Source organism: Moschus berezovskii, chromosome 7 (assembly GCF_049115385.1).
Source record: "Moschus berezovskii isolate FMDL1 chromosome 7, NW_MosBer_1.0, whole genome shotgun sequence".
NCBI classification, from domain to species: Eukaryota; Metazoa; Chordata; class Mammalia; order Artiodactyla; family Moschidae; genus Moschus; species Moschus berezovskii.
This window is the reverse complement of record NC_142466.1, coordinates 53,094,510-53,113,265: the sequence shown is the minus strand read 5'-3', so window position 1 is coordinate 53,113,265 and position 18,756 is coordinate 53,094,510. Positions and strand designations below refer to the sequence as shown.

The window sequence follows — 18,756 nt, the reverse complement described above, 5'->3', positions numbered from 1 at the left end:
TACAAAATGCTTATTTGAAAGGTAATGCTGTTGGACAGGTGTCCTAGAGAGAAGTCAGTGCCCTACGCACAGCAGTGATAATTGATTAGGTAAAATAGCAATAAAAAATATCACTAGGACCATGATTATATTTGAATATGGACTCTGGCTTGCATAATTATCCTGTATCAATTTTCTGTGAGGCTGAAAACTTTACCATGGCTATGTGTCTGTTATAAGAAATGCACATTGAATTAATTATAGGTAAAGAGGCACAAAGTCTCCAACCTACTCTCAAATGGTAAATAATTGGTGACTCTAGGTAAAGATTATATGGGAACTCCTTGTGCTGGTCTTATAAATTTCCTGTAAGTTTGAAATTATATAAAAATAAGTTACCCCTCAACAGTGATGGTTACAGAGCCATGGGAGTGGATCAATTTTCTGAGATTATGTAAAATGAGAGGAGCAGGTTCTGGGACCCAATTCTTGGGTATACTTATGGCTGGGTTCATAAAGAAGCCATGAAAGACAAAGACAAAAGGGCATGGAGAGAGCATTGCAAAGCCACAGATTCTGAGGAAAGGGAGGGCACCAAGAATACAAAGAATGTAGTGGTAGCCAATGACTATCCACTTCCAAAGAAGCATCATAGAGGGCAAAACCTGATAAAACACAACCGACAATAAGAATCAATCTCTTGTCATCTTTGAGTGTGCTGTTGCAGAGAATGGTTGGGGAAACTGAAACATCCTGATAGAAGATGGAAAAAAAGTGTCAGAGAAAGAAGCACAGAGGGCAAACAGGCCCTGTAGCAGCAGGAATTCCTAAGGACCCAGCAAGGGAATCACTGTACGGAAAATCTGCATTAAGGCTAATAAAGTTTTCTTTTTCCTTTTCTTCTCTTTTTCTTCCTTCTTCTTTTTAACAGATAATAGAAAAGCAGGTTAGGACATTACAGAAGGGTCCTCTTGAGTGCCCAGTCAACCTTCCCTCATTGTGAAAGACATGGTTTTAATGGAAATAAGATATGGTTTTACCACTTACATCAGTAAAATGTAGCAGTAAAGGATGGGTATCCAATTCTTAGATTCCCATCCCTTTCCCAACTCATTCCCATAACCTCTAAGCAACATTTATCTTCCAAACCATTTTTTCAGGATAAAATGACATTGCTGTTTCTTAGTCAACCACATACCCAGTCCTTACCCATTTCTGTGGTTTCACTTATTCTTATTTGATTTCATCCTGTTTTTTTAGGACTTTTTATTTTTCATAGTTTTACTTCTCAAGGTCATTTTCGGTTTTAGGCCTGCCTTCTGGAATATCAATAACTCCACCTAATTTAATATCACTAGATAATTTGAGAGCAGTCTCAATTCCTTCATCTAGAGAGCTCATCCATAAAAATACATAACGGGTTACATTTCCTGCCCAAATCAGTCACTGTGAACTAACCTTGTGTCCACCATTACAGATAGCTATTAGCCACCTGGCATTCATACAGCAAAGATCATTCTTCCCTAGCATGCCTTTAAGCATCCTCATTTGGTGTACTCCATTTACTCTTTAAAATGTATGGGGGCAACAAGCTTATTTGTCCGAATGTCACATTGGATGGAATTAAAAGAGATATTAAAGTAGATTTCTGTGATATTTTGTTTAATTTCTTTCTTTTTTTATTTTTTTTTATTGGAGGCTAATTATTTTACAATATTATATTGGTTGGTTTTGCCATACATTGACATGAATCTGCCCCGGGTGTACATGCGTTCCCCATCTTGAACCCCCCCTCCCACCTCCCTCCCCATCCCATCCCTCTGGTTCATCCCAGTGCACCAGCCCCGAGCATCCTGTATCATGCGTCAAGCCTGGACTGGTGATTCGTTTCACATATGATAATATACATGTTTCAATGCCATTCTCCCAAATCATCCCACCCTCATCTTCTCCCACAGAGTCCCAAAGACTGTTCTATACACCTGTGTCTCTTTTGCTGTCTCATATACAGGGTTATCATTACCATCTTTCTAAATTCCACATATATGTGTTAGTATACTGTATTGGTGTTTTTCTTTCTGGCTTACGTCACTCTGTATAATAGGCTCCAGTTTCATCCACCTTTCCCCTATTTACATGCACTTGACTGAAAACCTTCCCCTAATAAGGCTGTCTTCTAAGCACACACACAGAGTGATGTGGGGAAAAAAGAACATTTTCCCTACGGCCAAAATTACTTTACTGACTCTGGGAATCACAGGGCATAGGCATTTTAGACAGATTCCTTTGTTCATTTCCCTACATTAATTTTAAATTGATTTCATTTCTATTGGATATTTTTTTCCTCAATGATTGAATAAGAGTAACTGGCAAATGCAGCTGTAATGAACATGCAAATAGTTGGATATATTTTTATTACCTATTTAAGAAACCTTTAGTATATATTTTTATTTGGTAAAATTTTATAAAAGAGAAACATTTATAACAAATAAAGGTATTCATCTACAGAAAATTTGTCATGGGACGTTCAAGGAAGTGTAGACTGTGAATATAAGTATAAACATCTATATCATTAATGAGTTAGGGTTAGGGTCATCCCAAAGAAAAATATGGAGGTCTATATGAATAGTCATATCAAAAAATAACCTGACTTTTCAGTGAAGTTCAGTCCCTCAGTCGTGTCCAACTCTTTGTGACCCCATGGACTGCAGCATGCCAGGCTTCCCTGTCTATCACCAACTACTGGAGTTTACCCAAAATCATGTCCATTGAGTCGGTGATGCCACCCGAGCATCTCATCCTCTGTCATCCCCTTCTCCTCCCACCTTCAATCTTTCCCAGCATCAGGGTCTTTTCTAATGAGTCAGTTCTTTGCATCAGGTGGCCAAAGTATTGGAGTTTCAGCTTCAGCATCAGTCTTTCCAATGAATATTCAGGACTGATTTCTTTTAGGATTGAATGGTTGGATCTCCTTGCAGTCCAAGGGACTCTCAAGAGTCTTCTCCAACATCACACTTCAAAAGCATAGATTCTTCAACACTCAGCTCTCTTTATAGTCCAAATCTCACATCCATACATGACTACTGGAAAAACCATAGCTTTGACAAGATGGACCTTTGTTGGCAAAGTAATGTCTCTGCTTTTTAGTATGCTGTCTAGGTTGATCATAGCTTTTCTTCCAAGGAGCAAGCGTGTTTTAATTTCATGGCTGCAGTCACCATCTGCAGTGATTTTGGAGCCCAAAAAACTAAAGTATGTCACTGTTTCCATTGTTTCCACATCTATTTGCCATGAAGTGATGAGACCAGATGCCATGATCTTAGTTTTCTGAATGTTGAGATAGAGAGGATAGATATGAGGGATAGATTATCTATATATCTTATCTATCTTTCCATCTTATCTATGTGTCTATCCATCTCTGTATCTAAATAAAGATCAATGAGAGAAGCTGGGGAAGACTTGTGGAACTAAATGAGCAACTGCCAAGTGATTCTAAGGTTAAAACTTGTTGTTGCTCAGCTGCAGTCAAGTCCAACTCTTTTCGACCACATGGACGACAGCATGCCAGACTTCCCTGTCCTTGACTATTTCCTGGAGTCTGCTCAAACTCATGTCCATTGGGTCGGTGATGCCATCTAACCATCTCATCTTCTGTTGCCCCTTCTCCTTTTGCTTTCAATCTTTCCCAGCATCAGAGTCTTTTCCAATTAGTCAGCTCTTTGCATTAGGTGGCCAAAGTATTGGAGCTTCACTTTTCAGCATCAGTCCTCCCAATGAATATTCAGGATCGATTTCCTTAAGAGTTGATTGACTGGTTTGATTTCCTTGCAATCCAAGGGATTCTCAAGAGTCTTTTCCAACACCACAATTAGAAAGCATCAATTCTTAGGCCCTCAGACTTCTTTATAGCCCAACCCTCACATCCATGCATGACTACTGGAAAAACGATAGCTTTGACTATATGGACTTCTGTCAGGAAAGTGATGTCTCAGCTTTTTAATATGTAGTCTGGTGGTGGTTCAGTCGCTAAGTCGTGTCTGACTCTTGCGACCCCATGAACTGTAGCCTGCCAGGCTCCTCTGTCCATGGGATTCGACAGGCAACAATATTGGAGTGGGTTGCCATTTCCTTCTCCAGGGGATCTTCCTTACCCAGGAATTGAATCCAGGTCTCCTGCATTGCAGGCAGAGTCTTTACCAACTGAGCTACAAGGGAAGCTCTTTGTCAAAACGTTCCTTCCAAGGAGCAAGTGTCCTTTAATTTCATGACTGAAGTAATCATTGCAGTGATTTTGAAGCCCAAGAAAATAAAATCTTTCACTTTCCCCCCTTCTATTTGGCTTCCCAGGTAGCCCAGTTGGTAAAGAATCCACCTGTCAATGTAGAGTATGTAAGAGACACAGGTTCAATCCCTGGGTCAGAAAGATCCCCTGGAGTATGAAACAGCAGTCCAGCATTCTTTCCAGGGAAATCCTAGGGACAGAGGAGCCTGGAGGGCTATAGTCCATGGGGTTACAGAGTCGGACATGACTCAACACACACATATTTGCCATGAAGTGATGGGGTCAGATGTCATGATCTTAATTTTTTGAATGTTGAATTTTAAGCCAGCTTTTTCAGTCTCTTCTTTCAACCTCATCAAGAAGCTCCTGTTAGTTCCTCTTCACTTTCTGCCATTAGAGTGGTATCATCTGCATACCTGAGGTTATTGATATTTTTCCCAGCAATGGTGATTCCAGCTTGTGATTCATCCAGCCTGCCATTTCACATGATGTACTCTGCATAGAAGTTAAGTAAGCAGGGTTACAAAATATACAGCCTTGATATACTCCTTCCCCAATTTTGAACCAGTCCTTTGTTCCCTGTCTGATTCTAACTGTTGCTTCTTAACCTGTATACAGGTTTCTCAGGAGACAGGTAAGGTGATCTGGTATTCCCATTTCTAAGAATTTTCCACAATTTGTTGTGATCCACACAGTCAAAGGCTTTATAGCATAGTCAATGAAGCAGAAGTAAATGTTTTCCTGGAATTCCCTTGCTTTCTCTATGATCCAATGAATGTTGGCAATTTGATCTCTGGTTCGTTTGCCTCTTCTAAATACAGCTTGTACATCTGGAAGTTCTCGGTTCATGTACTATTGAAGCCTAGCTTGGAGGATTTTGAGCATTACCTTGCTAGTGTGTGAAATGAGTACAATTGTGCAGTAGTTTGAACATTCTTTGGCATTGCCCTTCTTTGCGATTGGAATGAAAACTGACCTTTTCCAGTCCTATGGTCACTGCTGAGCTTTCCAAATTTGCTGGCATATTGAGTGCAACAGTTTAACAGCATCATCTTTCAGGATTTGAAACAGTTCAACTGGAATTCTGTCACTTCCACTAGTTGTGTTTCGTAGCAATGCATCCTCAGGCCCACTTGGCTTCACATTCCAGGATGTGTGGGTCTAGATGAGTGACCACACCTTCATGGTTATCTGGGTCATGAAGATCTTTTTTGTATAATTCTTCTGTGTATTCTTGCCACCTCTTCTTGATCTCTTCTGCTTCTGTTAGGTCCATACCATTTCTGTCCTTTATTGTGCCCATCTTTGCATGAAATGTTCCCTTGGTATCTCTAATTTTCTTGAAGAGATCTCTAGTCTTTCCCATTCTATTGTTTTCCTCTATTTCTTTGCATTGATCACTGAGGAAGGCTTTCTTATCTCTCCTTGCTACTCTATGGAACTCTGCATTCAGTTGCATGTATCTTCCTTTCTCTCTTGCCTTTCAGTTCTCTTCTTTTCTCAGCTATTTAGAAAGCCTCCTCAGACAACCACTTTACCTTACTGCATTTCTTTTTCTTTGGGATGGTTTTGATCACAGCCTACTATACAATGTTACAAACCTCTGTCCATAGTTCTTCAGGCACTCTGTCAACCAGATATAATCCCTTGAATCTATTCATCACCTCCACTCTATTGTCATAGGGGATTTGACTTAGGTCATACCCAACTCCCATCACCCGGGAGTTGGTGATGGACAGGGAGGCCTGGCGTGCTGTGATTCATGGGGTCGCAAAGAGTCGGACACGACTGAGCGACTGAACTGAACTGAACTGACTGATACCCAAATGGCCTAGTGATTTTCCCTACTTTCTTCAATTCAAGCCTGAATTTTGCAATGAGAAGCTCATGATCTGAGCCATAGTCAGCTCTAAGTTTTGTTTTTGCTGATTTATAGAGTTTCTCCATCTTTGACTGCAAGGAATATAATCAATCTGATTTCAGTGTTGTCCATCTGGTGATGTCCATGTGTAGAGTCATCTCTTGTGTCATTGGAAGAGGATGCTTTTGCTATGACCAGTGTGCTCTCTTGACAAAACTCTGTTAGCCTTTGTCCTGCTTCATTTTGTACCTTAAGACCAAACTTGCCTGTTACTGCAAGTTACAGGAAGTTATCTGGGCTTCCTGCTTTTGCATTCCAGTTCCCTATGATGAAAAGGACATCTCTTTTTAGCATTAGTTCTAGAATATCTTGTAGCTCTTCATAGAACCATTCAACTTTAGCTTCTGTGGCATTTGTGGTTGGGGCATAGACTTGGATGATTACTGTAATGTTGAATGGTTTGTCTTGGAAATAAACTGAGATCATTCTGTCATTTTCTAGCTTGCACCCAAGTACTGCATTTTAGACTCTTTTGTTGACTTTGAGGGCTACTTCATTTCTTCTAAAGGACTCTTTCCCACAGTAGTAGATATAACAGTCATCTGAATTAAATTCACCCATTCCTGTCCATTTTAGGAAACGTGGTCTCTTAGCACTGGGGGAATGCCATGAGACTCAGATTCAGAATTATTTGCCTATAAGCTACAAAATCATGGCCATATGTACATGTTTAAGGTCAGCACACATATGTACAACACACATTGAGATCTTTCAGGTATGAATACACATCAAGGAAGGCCACCATCTCCTTCTGAACCCAAGTAAGAGAAGGCTGTTTCTGTGGTTAACTAGCAGCAGGATTTTGAAACACCTAGAGGTCAATCAAAAAATACTAGGTACAACCATGTGACCTCTCTTCCTTCTTCTCCAATTCCACTCCCTCGCCACTACACCTCTTTTGCAGAAGAATTAAACCTCTCTCTCATTTTATTTCAGTCAACAGTACATAATAAGATAAACAAGAGTATTCAGCAAATGGCCATGATTATTCTCTTAGTAGACAGTGAGTCAGAACCTTAACAGAAGAAAAAAGGGAAAATTAAATAGTAGATATATTAAGATGCAGTACAAAGTGAAGTAGTACTAAAATAAAAATCAAGAAGACACATCATGGACTCTGAAACATTACCTAATTAAAGTTCAACCTTAATTTTTTGGATGAAAGCTTGGCAAAACTACACTCTATTCTAGACTAAAAGGCTTACACATGATTATTCAGTGTGACCAGATTTACACTGAACAACTTTTCATGCTATTACGTTTTTAAAACAATAATAATAACAACAAAAGAACAAGAAAAAAGAAAAAGACTATCTACACTGGAATTATGGAAGATCATGGGGACACAGAATGGAGCAAAGATACAAACAGAAGGCCTTAAAAAGTGGAAATGAAAGCTAATTTAGTTCAGACAGGTAATGTTTCCTACAGAAACCCCAGCCTCTTCTAGATTCACTTTCTGACCCAGCTATTGGTGGTTTTCAGTAAGTCACTCTTTCCCTTATCTTCTTTTTAAAGCCCCTGTTAGACATCCCTTCCTGGGAAGCAGGAAACTAAGGGTAATTCCAGGCTTTAAGGAGTTTCTTTCATATTTCTGAGCCTAATAGAACAATAAAAGGCTCTTGATGGTGCTCAATGTGACTCCTAGCTGAGGTGAATCTTGGTTTGGGATGATATTCAAAGTATTTATAAATCAATACACACCAAGCAGTTTGGGCAAGTTTTAGATGCCCCTATCAGGCAGGTGTTAAGCTACCAGAAAGAAAACCCAAGCTCGGCCCACTCAGCCATGAGGCACAGAAAGCCCAGTGTCTAAGGTCCATAGTATTTTAAAGTTCCCACAAAAGTGTTTTAATTTATTTTAAAATCAGAATTTTCAAAGTGACTATAACAATAATGTGAATGTACTTGGTGCCACTAAATTGTAAACTAAAAAACGGTTAAAATGGTGCTTTTATATGAGGAACGCTGGGCTGGAAGAAGCACAAGCTGGAATCAAGATTGCTGGGAGAAATATCAATAACCTCAGATATGCAGATGACACTACCCTTATGGCAGAAAGTGAAGAGGAACTCAAAAGCCTCTTGATGAAAGTGAAAGGGGAGAGTGAAAAGGTTGGCTTGAAGCTCAACATTCAGAAAACAAAGATCATGGCATCTGGTCCCATCACTTCATGGGAAATAGATGGAAAAACAATGGAAACAGTGTCAGACTTTGTTTTTTTGGGCTCCAAAATCACTGCAGATGCTGATTGCAGCCATGAAATTAAAAGACGCTTGCTCCTTGGAAGGAAAGTTATGACCAACCTTGATAGTATATTAAAAAGCAGAGACATTACTTTGCCGACCAAGGTCCGTCTAGTCAAGGCAATGGTTTTTCCCGTGGTCATGTATGGATGTGAGAGTTGGACTGTGAAGAAAGCTGATCGCCGAAGAATCGATGCTTTTGAACTGTGGTGTTGGAGAAGACTCTTGAGAGTCCCTTATACTGCAAGGAGATCCAACCAGTCCATTCTAAAGGAGATCAATCCTGGATGTTCATTGGAGGGACTGATGCTGAAGCTGAAACTCCAATACTTTGGCCACCTCATGAGACGAGTTGACTCACTGGAAAAGACTCTGATGCTGGGAAAGGTTGGGGGCGGGAGGAGAAGGGGACGACCGAGAATGAGATGGCTGGATGGCATCACCGACTCTGTGAACATGAGTTTGAGTGTACTCCGGGAGTTGGTGATGGACAGGGAGGCCTGGCGTGCTTTGATTCATGGGGTCGCGGAGAGTCAGACACGACTGAGCGACTGAACTGAACTGAACTGAACTGATATTATATATATATTTTACCATAATGAAAAATGCAAACACCATTTTGAAAAGCTAACTCTATTAAATGATGGAAACTCATATTGAAGCCAGGAAATGATGCCAGCAATTTAATACCCATAAACATCTCAAGGCAGTAAGCAACGGCAGCTATTATACAGAAAATTTTGCTTAAAATAGAGTACCAAAGTCCAAAAGTACTTCTCAGGAAAAAATGAGTGTTGTATGATTTAGTTTTGTGTAATAACACCCACTGGACTTCTCTGGTGGCTCAGCAGTAAAGAATCTGGCTGCAATTCAGGAGACGCAGGTTCAATTCCTGGGTCAGAAAGATCCCCAAGAGAAGGAAATGGCAATTCACTCCAATATTCTTCCTGGGAAATCCCATGACCAGAGAAGCCTGGCAGGCTACAGTCCATGGGGTCACAAAAGAGCTGGATATGACTCAGCACCTAAACAACAACAAAAATAACACCCATAGTATACTGATAATTTTGGGAGGGTTAACAATAACATGATCACATAACATGGCTATAAAATAAAATAATATAGTCACAAATAGTCAAAAATAGGCAAGGAGGCAAAACAGTATAAAAATATAAAAGAAAAAAGGATAGGTAAACTTTACAAAATACCAATGAGAAATGCAGCCTAAAAATACATCTCTTCAATAAGCCTTTCAGTTCAGTTCAGTTCAGTTCAGTTCAGTCACTCAGTCGTGTCCGACTCTCCGCGACCCCATGAATCACAGCATGCCAGGCCTCCCTGTCCATCACCAACTCCCAGAGTTCACTCAAACTCGTGTCCACAGAGTCGGTGATGCCATCCAGCCATCTCATTCTCGGTCATCCCCTTCTCCTCCTGCCCCCAACCTTTCCCAGCATCAGAGTCTTTTCCAGTGAGTCAACTCGTCGCATGAGGTGGCCAAAGTATTGCAGTTTCAGCTTTGGCATCAGTCCTTCCAATGAACACCCAGGATCGATATCCCTTAGAATGGACTGGTTGGATCTCCTTGCGGTACAAGGGACTCTCAAGAGTCTTCTCCAACACCACAGTTCAAAAGCATCAATTCTTCGGCGATCAGCTTTTTTCACAGTCCAACTGTCACATCCATACATGACCACGGGAAAAACCATAGCCTTGACTAGACGGACCTTTGTTGGCAAAGTAATGTCTCTGCTTTTTAATATATTATCAAGGTTGGTCATAACTTTCCTTCCAAGGAGTAAGCGTCTTTTAATTTCATGGCCTTTAAATTAACAAAAATGAATATAATCCAACCTGGATTATATTTGCCTTTATGGCAAAACAGTTGTAAAATAAATTATTTAATTTTTAAAAAATTTCAATGGAAGAAGGAGCCCATGAAAGTCCTCAGGGCCCAGGTAAGTCATAATGCACCCCTGGGTCCTAGAAGTCCAGAATGCTGGGCTACTGAGGCAGCAGGGTTCTGGAGAACTCAAGACCACAGCAAGTTTCTAAATAGCACAGAAATATCAATATTTTAACAATGCTATATCTGTACCAGAGCATAGAATCCCGGTGACAGGATAGGTCAGTCCTACCATTGTTGGGAATATTTTAAACAGATACAGCCTCTTTCTTACCTACTGGGCAACACTGGTTAGGTTCCCTGTAATCAATTTGGAATGCATGCCAGCTTTAATACATAACTCTCTATTTAAAAGTTCCTCAGTTTTTTATCTCTGAAAGAACTGAGATATTTTCTGGCTTAAAGCTACACATATGCCTGGAAAGATAATTCAATAGACAGCTCTATTTAGGAAAAAGGATGGTAATTCACACAGTAAAGACCAATCAGATGTACTCAAATGGCCGCTGCAAGGCTGAGAGGAGCCCTGACTCTCCAAAAGGCGCCCACCAAGGGACTGGTCATTGACTCGGTCTTTGGTCCTGCCTTTCTTCCCTACTCTCCTGTGGGCTAACTTCAACACTCATATTTAGAATCTAGCCAACACTCTCACTTAGAGTTTTTTCACCTTCTCAAGTCAATGGCTTAGATTCCATCATAACACCTCATTCCCACGACCACATCTTGGGGTCTATCATTCCCCCAAATTGTTCTAAATCAGAAATACCAATAAATTCCAGTACATCCCCTTTGCTCACTACCTCTAATTCTTTTAGCTCTCTCACTCCTTTGCTATTGCTATGCTTGTTCTTTTTTTAATTCCCCAGACTCTTCAACTTCCTGAGTTTGCTAGTCCATGCCTGAAATAGTTATTTTCCTTACTAATCCTGAGTGTGTTCAGTTGACTCTCCACCATTACCCTCTTCTCACTTGTCCTTTGTCTCAAAGATTCATGTACCCTACAAACATCCAGTCTTAGACCGATCTTCCGATGTAATATCTCTGTGACTTTTCCTTTATCTCAGTTCTTTGGGAGAAGGATAGGGAAGATTTTAAGAGAAGGTATCTTTCATTGAAATTGGGTGAGTCATAATAAATACCCCCTTTAGGAAGTGGAATTCTGAAGAAGTAACGTGCAATTCTCTTTCATTTCTCTCCTTAGAAATAATTTCATAACTTCATAATATTTTGGATTTATTCATTCATAGTACTCTTGCCTAGAAGATCCCATGGAGAGAGGAGCCTGGTGGGCTGCAGTCCGTGGGGTCGCTAAGGGTCAGACACGACTGAGCGACTTCACTTTCACTTTTCACTTTCACACATTGGAGAAGGAAATGGCAACCCACTCCAGTGTTCTTGCCTGGAGAATCCCAGGGAGGGGGGAGCCTGGTGGCTTGCCGTCTGTGGGGTCACACAGAGTCGGACACGACTGAAGTGACTTAGCAGCAGCAGCAGCATGGGGAGATAATTTGCATTCCCTTAAGACTTCTTATAATTCCATCCTACTTTATGCAAATATGAATTAAACAAATGTAAGAGACCAAAATATAAAAATTTATAAAGCCTCAATTCATGCACAAAATTTGAGATAATTTCTTTGCATTTGTGCTTTTTTAATAAAATTCTTTTTTAGAAATAAAATAAAATAAAATAAAGTACATGAGCCAATAAAAAAAAAAAAAAGAAACTTATTCTGGGGACTTCCCTGGGAAGTCCTGGGAGTTGGAAGTCCACCTTGCAATTCAGGGGACGCAGGTTCCATCCCTGATCAGGGAACTCGGATCCTACATACTGTAAAACAAGTAACCTGAGTGCCACAACTAAGATCTGAAGCAGCCAAATAAATGAATTTTTTGCTTTTTTTTTTTTGAAAGAAATTTATAAAAAAAAAAAAAAGAGATAATACAAATCAAAATGTTTTAGGATTTCTTCAGAAACTGCGTAATTGCAAAGGTGATTGAGTGAATGGTGAGCTGTGTTTATGCAAAGGTCACATGGTGAGGTCTCTAGCAAGTAAAAAATATTCTCTTTATTTTGTCAGTATTTTATGAATCATACATTTTTTTATGTGTATGGTAACTTCTAAGTCTGAGTTCAGTTACTATTCTGCTATTACTTAACCATTCGCTGTCATTACAATTTAAAATATTTTTTATATTCTATAACAATGTAATGCAAGCATTATTAAATGGGGGTGCTAGAAGCAGTGCTGAAAACATGCCTCAGAGTCAATTAATTTGACAATAAACTTAGAAGTAAATGAACAAAACTCTAAATAAAGCCAAACAACTGCCATCACATGCTGCATGCTGTGCTGTTAACGTGGAAACAAGCAACTTGAGAAATACTGGACATAATACTGAAAAAATTAGAAGCACAAATACATAACACAGTGGCTAAAGAGTTATCCACCCAAAAAATACATCCCACATTCTTTATATTTATGCTTATGGGGAAATTAGTCCTTTGAATTTTGTGAGTTTTTAATTACATGTCTTACAACTTCTTTTTTTTAAGAGATGGGGCCAAATCCCATGCAAATAAGGAAATGAGTCTGAAACTCATTTTTAAATAATATATGGTTCCTTGTGGTTCTGATTATAAACCACCATGCTTGCTACACTGAAAAATGCTGAAAAGTATAATGATGAAGAAAATCACCTAGAATTTCACTATTCACTAGCCAACTTTACTAGCATTTAACAGTTTCTTCAGGCTTTTTTCCTCCATACTTTTACATAAAAGTATGGAGGAAAAATACACATACAATTTTGTATCTTAATGATTTTTCTTGACCTTAAATAAGAAGATTTATCAAGACACTAAGAACCATCCATGGACTTTCTAAAGGGTGGAATATATAAAATATCTCATTATGTGATTACAACCTATTTAATTAGTACTGTCAGAAAGGAAAACAAATCTTTCCTTTACACTAATAGGTTCTTCTGATTAGTCTAAGAATTAAACTGTGAGCTATTTCAAATCTTGAAAGATGATGCTGTGAAAGTGCTGCACTCTATCTGCCAGCAAATTTGGAAAACTCGGCAGTGGCCACAGGACTGGAAAAGGTCAGTCTTCATTCCAATCCCAAAGAAAGGCAATGCCAAAGAATGCTCAAACTACCGCACAATTGCACTCATCTCACAAGCTAGTAAAGTCATGCTCAAAATTCTCCAAGCCAGGCTTTAGCAATATGTGAACTGTGAACTCCCAGATGTTCAAGCAGGTTTTAGAAAAGGCAGAGGCACCAGAGATCAAATGGCCAACATCCGCTGGATCATGGAGAAAGCAAGAGAGTTCCAGAAAAACATCTATTTCTGCTTCATTGACTATGCCAAGGCCTTTGACTGTGTGGATCACAATAAACTGTGGAAAATTCTGAAAGAGATGGGAATACCAGACCACCTGACTGACAGAGAATGAGATGGCTGAATGGCATCACCAACTCTATGGACATGAGTTTGAGTGAACTCCGGGAGTTGGTGATGGACAGGGAGGCCTGGCGTGCTGTGATTCATGGGGTCGCAAAGAGTCGGACACGACTGAGCAACTGAACTGAACTGAAGACAGATTAGCCAGAAAAAGTCTAATTTAATTTCATACATACAGGAACCCGACATACATGAGGAGATAAAATGTATCTTCTCATTTTATGAGAAATATAAAATGAGGTTTACATGTCATCCTGAGCTAAGGAATGGGATAGAGGCCTGGGGCTTCCAAGAACAGGAGGGTTCACAAGACAATAAGAGCAGATGTTTAGCAATTAGACATTTGCCCTGCAATACAGATGCAGCTACTTAGCTAAAATTTATCTCCAGTAATAACTTTTTTTTTCCTGAGAAAAATTCCCAATCTAAACTCTTCTAGGTAGTTAAAGGAGGAGAGTAGGTTATCTTAACCCACAGGGTCTTTGACTAAAAAAAAAATCCTCATGCAGGAGTGATACATTTTTTGGAGACTCATTCTGAATCCCTAGAGTACTGTACCCAATTTTAAAACACTGGGTAATTTCCAAGTTTGCCATAATAAATAATTCAGTGATGAATATCATTGGATATAAACTTTATCCCTGGCTTGAATTATTTTTCTTGGGGAAATACTTAGAATTATTAGATCAAATAGTATATCAATTCATATTGCAAAATTCCTTTCCAGAAAGACAAACAATTTACAATATTTCTGGCAATAGAAAAAAAAATAGCCATCTCACCCCAGGGTCACTCAACAGAATATTATTATTTTAAAAAATATCACCAATTTTACTAGCAAAAAAAATGTACTGTTTTAATTCACACATTCTATTATTTGTAGACTGGGATTTTCCCTGTATTTGTCAGTTAACTAATAATAATTATTTCCTAATTTGTGAATTGTCTTTATATGCCCTTGGCTCATTTCCCTATGGTTTTAACGGTTTTCCAGACAATAAATCAGAATTCTTTATGTATCATATTTGCTTTTCTAACAGCTTGATTTCTATTTTTTAATAAGCAAAAATAAATAATATTATAACATTAGTAGTATCAGGAATCTTTTATTTCTGTAAATGGTTATGCCAGTGTTTCAAAAAACTTTTGATTATTCTCTGTTTATACTCTCAGATAACTTTCAGAATCTTAGAGTTCTCAGATAGTAAACAAAGTCCATTGGAATTTTTAATGTAATTATATTATATTTCTAAATTTAACTTGTAATTAATTTAGTTTTCAGTCCCCTGCTGCTGCTAAGTCACTTCAGTCGTGTCCGACTCTGTGCGACCCCATAGACGGAGCCCACCAGGCTCCCGTCCCTGGTATTCTCCAGGCAAGAGCACTGGAGTGGGTTGCCATTTTCTTCTCCAATGCATGAAAGTGAAAAGTGAAAGTCAAGTCGCTCAGTCGTATCCCACTCTTAGCGACCCCATGGACTGTAGCCTACCAGGCTCCTCCGTCCATGGGATTTTCCAGGCAAGAGTACTGGAGTGGGATGCCATTGCCTTCTCTAGCCACTGGTTACTGATATAAGCTCTCATTCTTCATAACAGAGTATTTATATATACTGTTAAATTGGATGGCATTTAATACATGGTATGCCATGTACTGAAGTTTATTAAGAAAGGTGTGAAATCAGATTATCCTAACATTTAAAGTATTAACAATGACACTCTTTTAGGAAAAAAAATGGTTTTGCTATAGCTCCCTTCACTGTTTCATACCTTTCCTCCCTATATTAAGAAGTATATACGTGAGAACTTAGTAGACACTGAACTTCCCAGTATATTCAGTCCCCTGCTGCTGCTGCTGCTGCTAAGTCACTTTAGTCGTGTCCGACTCTGTGTGACCCCATCGACGGAAGCCCAACAGGCTCCCCCTTCCCTGGGATTCTCCAGGCAAGAACACTGGAGTGGGTTGCCATTTCCTTCTCCAATGTGTGAAAGTGAAAAGTGAAAGTGAAGTCGCTCAGTCGTGTCCAACCCTTAGCGACCCACCCCACGGACTGCAGCCTACCAGGCTCCTCCATCCATGGGATTTTCTAGGCAAGACTACTGGAGTGGCTTGCCATTGCCTTCTCCGATTCAGTCCCCTAAACAGTGGTTATTCCTTTGCACTTGAGATTTCTGTTTCAGTTACCTTTGGTGTGTATTTATTTAAAAAAAAAAAAAACACACCCAAAACTTAATGCCATCAAACAACAATTTATTATTATTTTCTTGCAATCTCTTGTTTGTAGTCAGATGACAACTGAAGCTGCAGTCTACGCCCACTAGGCTGGATGTCCAAGATGGTTTCATTGTTCATAAGTTAAGCTCATCATTATTCCTCCTCATGGCTTCTCCCTTCAGCAGAGTAGCCTAGATTTCCTAGCCTTGGTGGCTCAGGGCTCCAGGAACTGGAAGCAGTCTTATTAAAGCTAGCCTAGATTTGGCATAAGGTTACTTTTGTCCTGTTCTGTTGATCAAATCTGTTACCTGACAACTGTGATTCAAAAGATGGAGGAACATTTAACTCTTGCTGGGTAAGTAGCCTGTCTACCATCTTTAGAGAGGAGCTTCCACATCTTTATTGATCTTTATCTGAGAATTTTCTTCATAAAAGTACTTAAAATTTGTGTTGCTATAGCAATTTGTATGTTTTTTTCTTTTATGGCTTGCTTACTAAGCAGTTATTGCTAATATGAAGGAAAGATATTATCTTTGATATATTTATTTTATATTCAGTCACCTTACTAAATGATCTAAACTGATTCTAGCTACTTATTATTTCATACTATCTGAAAATAAAGATTTTTTTCTCCTCTTTTTCAGGAGCTAAGTCTCTTATTTATTGCACCAGTTAGGACTTCTAGAACAAGACTAATAGGAAGCAGCCTTGTTTTGCTTTTGTTGTATAATGTTTTAAGTTCAAGTATACTGAAGTTGTAAACTGGACATATTTTATCAGCATATATTTCCCAGGGCTAAATTAAGCCACTTATTTTCATATGCTAATATAATACAAATGAATAGAAAGGTAGATTCTTATTCCAGATAAATTGAATTTATGGAGCAGGACAATAAAACAAAGATGAGGAAGAAAGTAACTAACATATTTTAGATACTACAATATTTTCTCCCTGAAATCTATAAACTTGTTCCCAAAATAAATCATAACCATAAAATATTCCATTAACCCCCACAAATAATATAAAACACCATAAATCTCAACAATTTATCCTTTCTTCTCAAGTTTGGCTATTTACACTAGATGAAAAGAATCATATTAAGCACATAAACATTAGAATATGGCTTTTCAGCTCTCTTATACTCACAAGTGGCTGATATTCATATGGTGGAGCATATTCTTCAGCATATGTTGTCAATGTACACCTAAGAAAGATAAGTTAATATCTGAGAAAAGAATGACTCCAAAAGAAAAATATTTTAATTTTTTAGTAGTATGTACTTTAATCAAAATAAAAACATTTCAAGAAAGATAGGCCCTAATAAAAATTTTAAAGTTTTAAAATTCCCAGGCCTCATTTATAGTGTTAACTATCACCAGCAAGGTGACTTCCTTCAGTTACTTCCAATACCACCTACTATTCTTCTATACTAATAATATTCTGCTGCTGCTGCTCCTGCTGCTAAGTCTCATCAGTCGTGTCCGACTCTGTGCGACCCCATAGATGGCAGCCCACCAGGCTCCTCCGTCCCTGGGATTCTCCAGGCAAGAACTCTGGAGTGGGTTGCCATATGCTACCAAGTCCCAAAGCTCAGGTGCATTCCAGACAAGGGTGCTCTTTTCCACTCACTTTCTACTTTTCAAACTTTTTGACCCTATACCCCATGTTCTCTGCTAGATGGCAACTGAAAAATAATACACAACCACGTAGTCTGAGATTACAGTTTCCCCAACCTCCACTCCATGAAATACATAGAAATGCTGAGTGAAATACATCCTTCTCCCCCAAGTCTACAAACACAGCCTAAGACTCAAAACTGGAGTTTGAACTTCCTATCAAGGGCAGGAGACATGACCTTGGGTTCACAGAAGGCACAGAGCTAAATTGCTACTTATAATCAGGAGCCTGTAAAGGCTGTACCTCCATATGTGTGTATGCTAAGTGTCCAACTCTTCGTGACCCTATAGATTGTATCCCGCCAGAGCTAAACTGCTACTTCCAGTCAAGAGTCTGTAAATGTTGTACCTACATATAAAAGAGACCAAAGAAACTCTAGCCATCAGACTAGGGAAACTTGCAAGAAAGTTTCTCTCTGTCTGGTACTCAGAATAGGGGAAAATATTTTTCTCCTATGAGAAATTACTGTCCTGATTCTGTTCCTGGCAATATTATGGGATTAGATGGTCAAAGAAATTCATCTGAAATTGCAAATCTAAAAATACCAGGAAAAAGGACATTTAAACATTTTAACATATGACTGAGCTGATGAGAGGGTAGAGAACAAGTAGAAGAATTCAAAATAACTAGGATGTCAACTAAGAATGGTTACTGGGTACAGATGCTAATATTTATCTGGTGGTAAGCAGAGACATTACTTTGTCAACAAAGGTCCGTCTAGTCAAAGCTATGGTTTTTCCAGTGGTCATGTATGGATGTGAGAGTTGGACTGTGAAGAAAGCTGATCGCCGAAGAATTGATGCTTTTGAACTGTGGTGCTGGAGAAGACTCTTGAGAGTCCCTTGGACGGCAAGGAGATAAAACCAGTCCATTCTAAAGGAGATCAATCCTGGGTGTTCATTGGAAGGACTGATGCTAAAGCTGAAACTCCAATCCTTTGGCCACCTCATGTGAAGAATTGACTCACTGCAAAAGACTCTGATGCTGCGAGGGATTGGGGGCAGGAGGAGAAGGGGATGACAGAGAATGAGATGGCTGGATGGCATCACCGACTCGATGG

The 18,756-nt window shown here is 39.1% G+C and overlaps 1 protein-coding gene across 1 annotated transcript in view; it reads right to left on the bottom strand.

Annotated features, from left to right (window-relative positions):
* CFAP95 (cilia and flagella associated protein 95) overlaps positions 1-18,756 on the bottom strand; it is a 107,152-nt gene that overhangs the window by 13,592 nt on the left and 74,804 nt on the right. Inside the window, exon 5 of the mRNA XM_055428369.2 lies at positions 17,166-17,223. Within this exon, the coding sequence (XP_055284344.2) occupies positions 17,166-17,223 (58 nt within the window). The remainder of the gene's footprint in view (positions 1-17,165; positions 17,224-18,756) is intronic.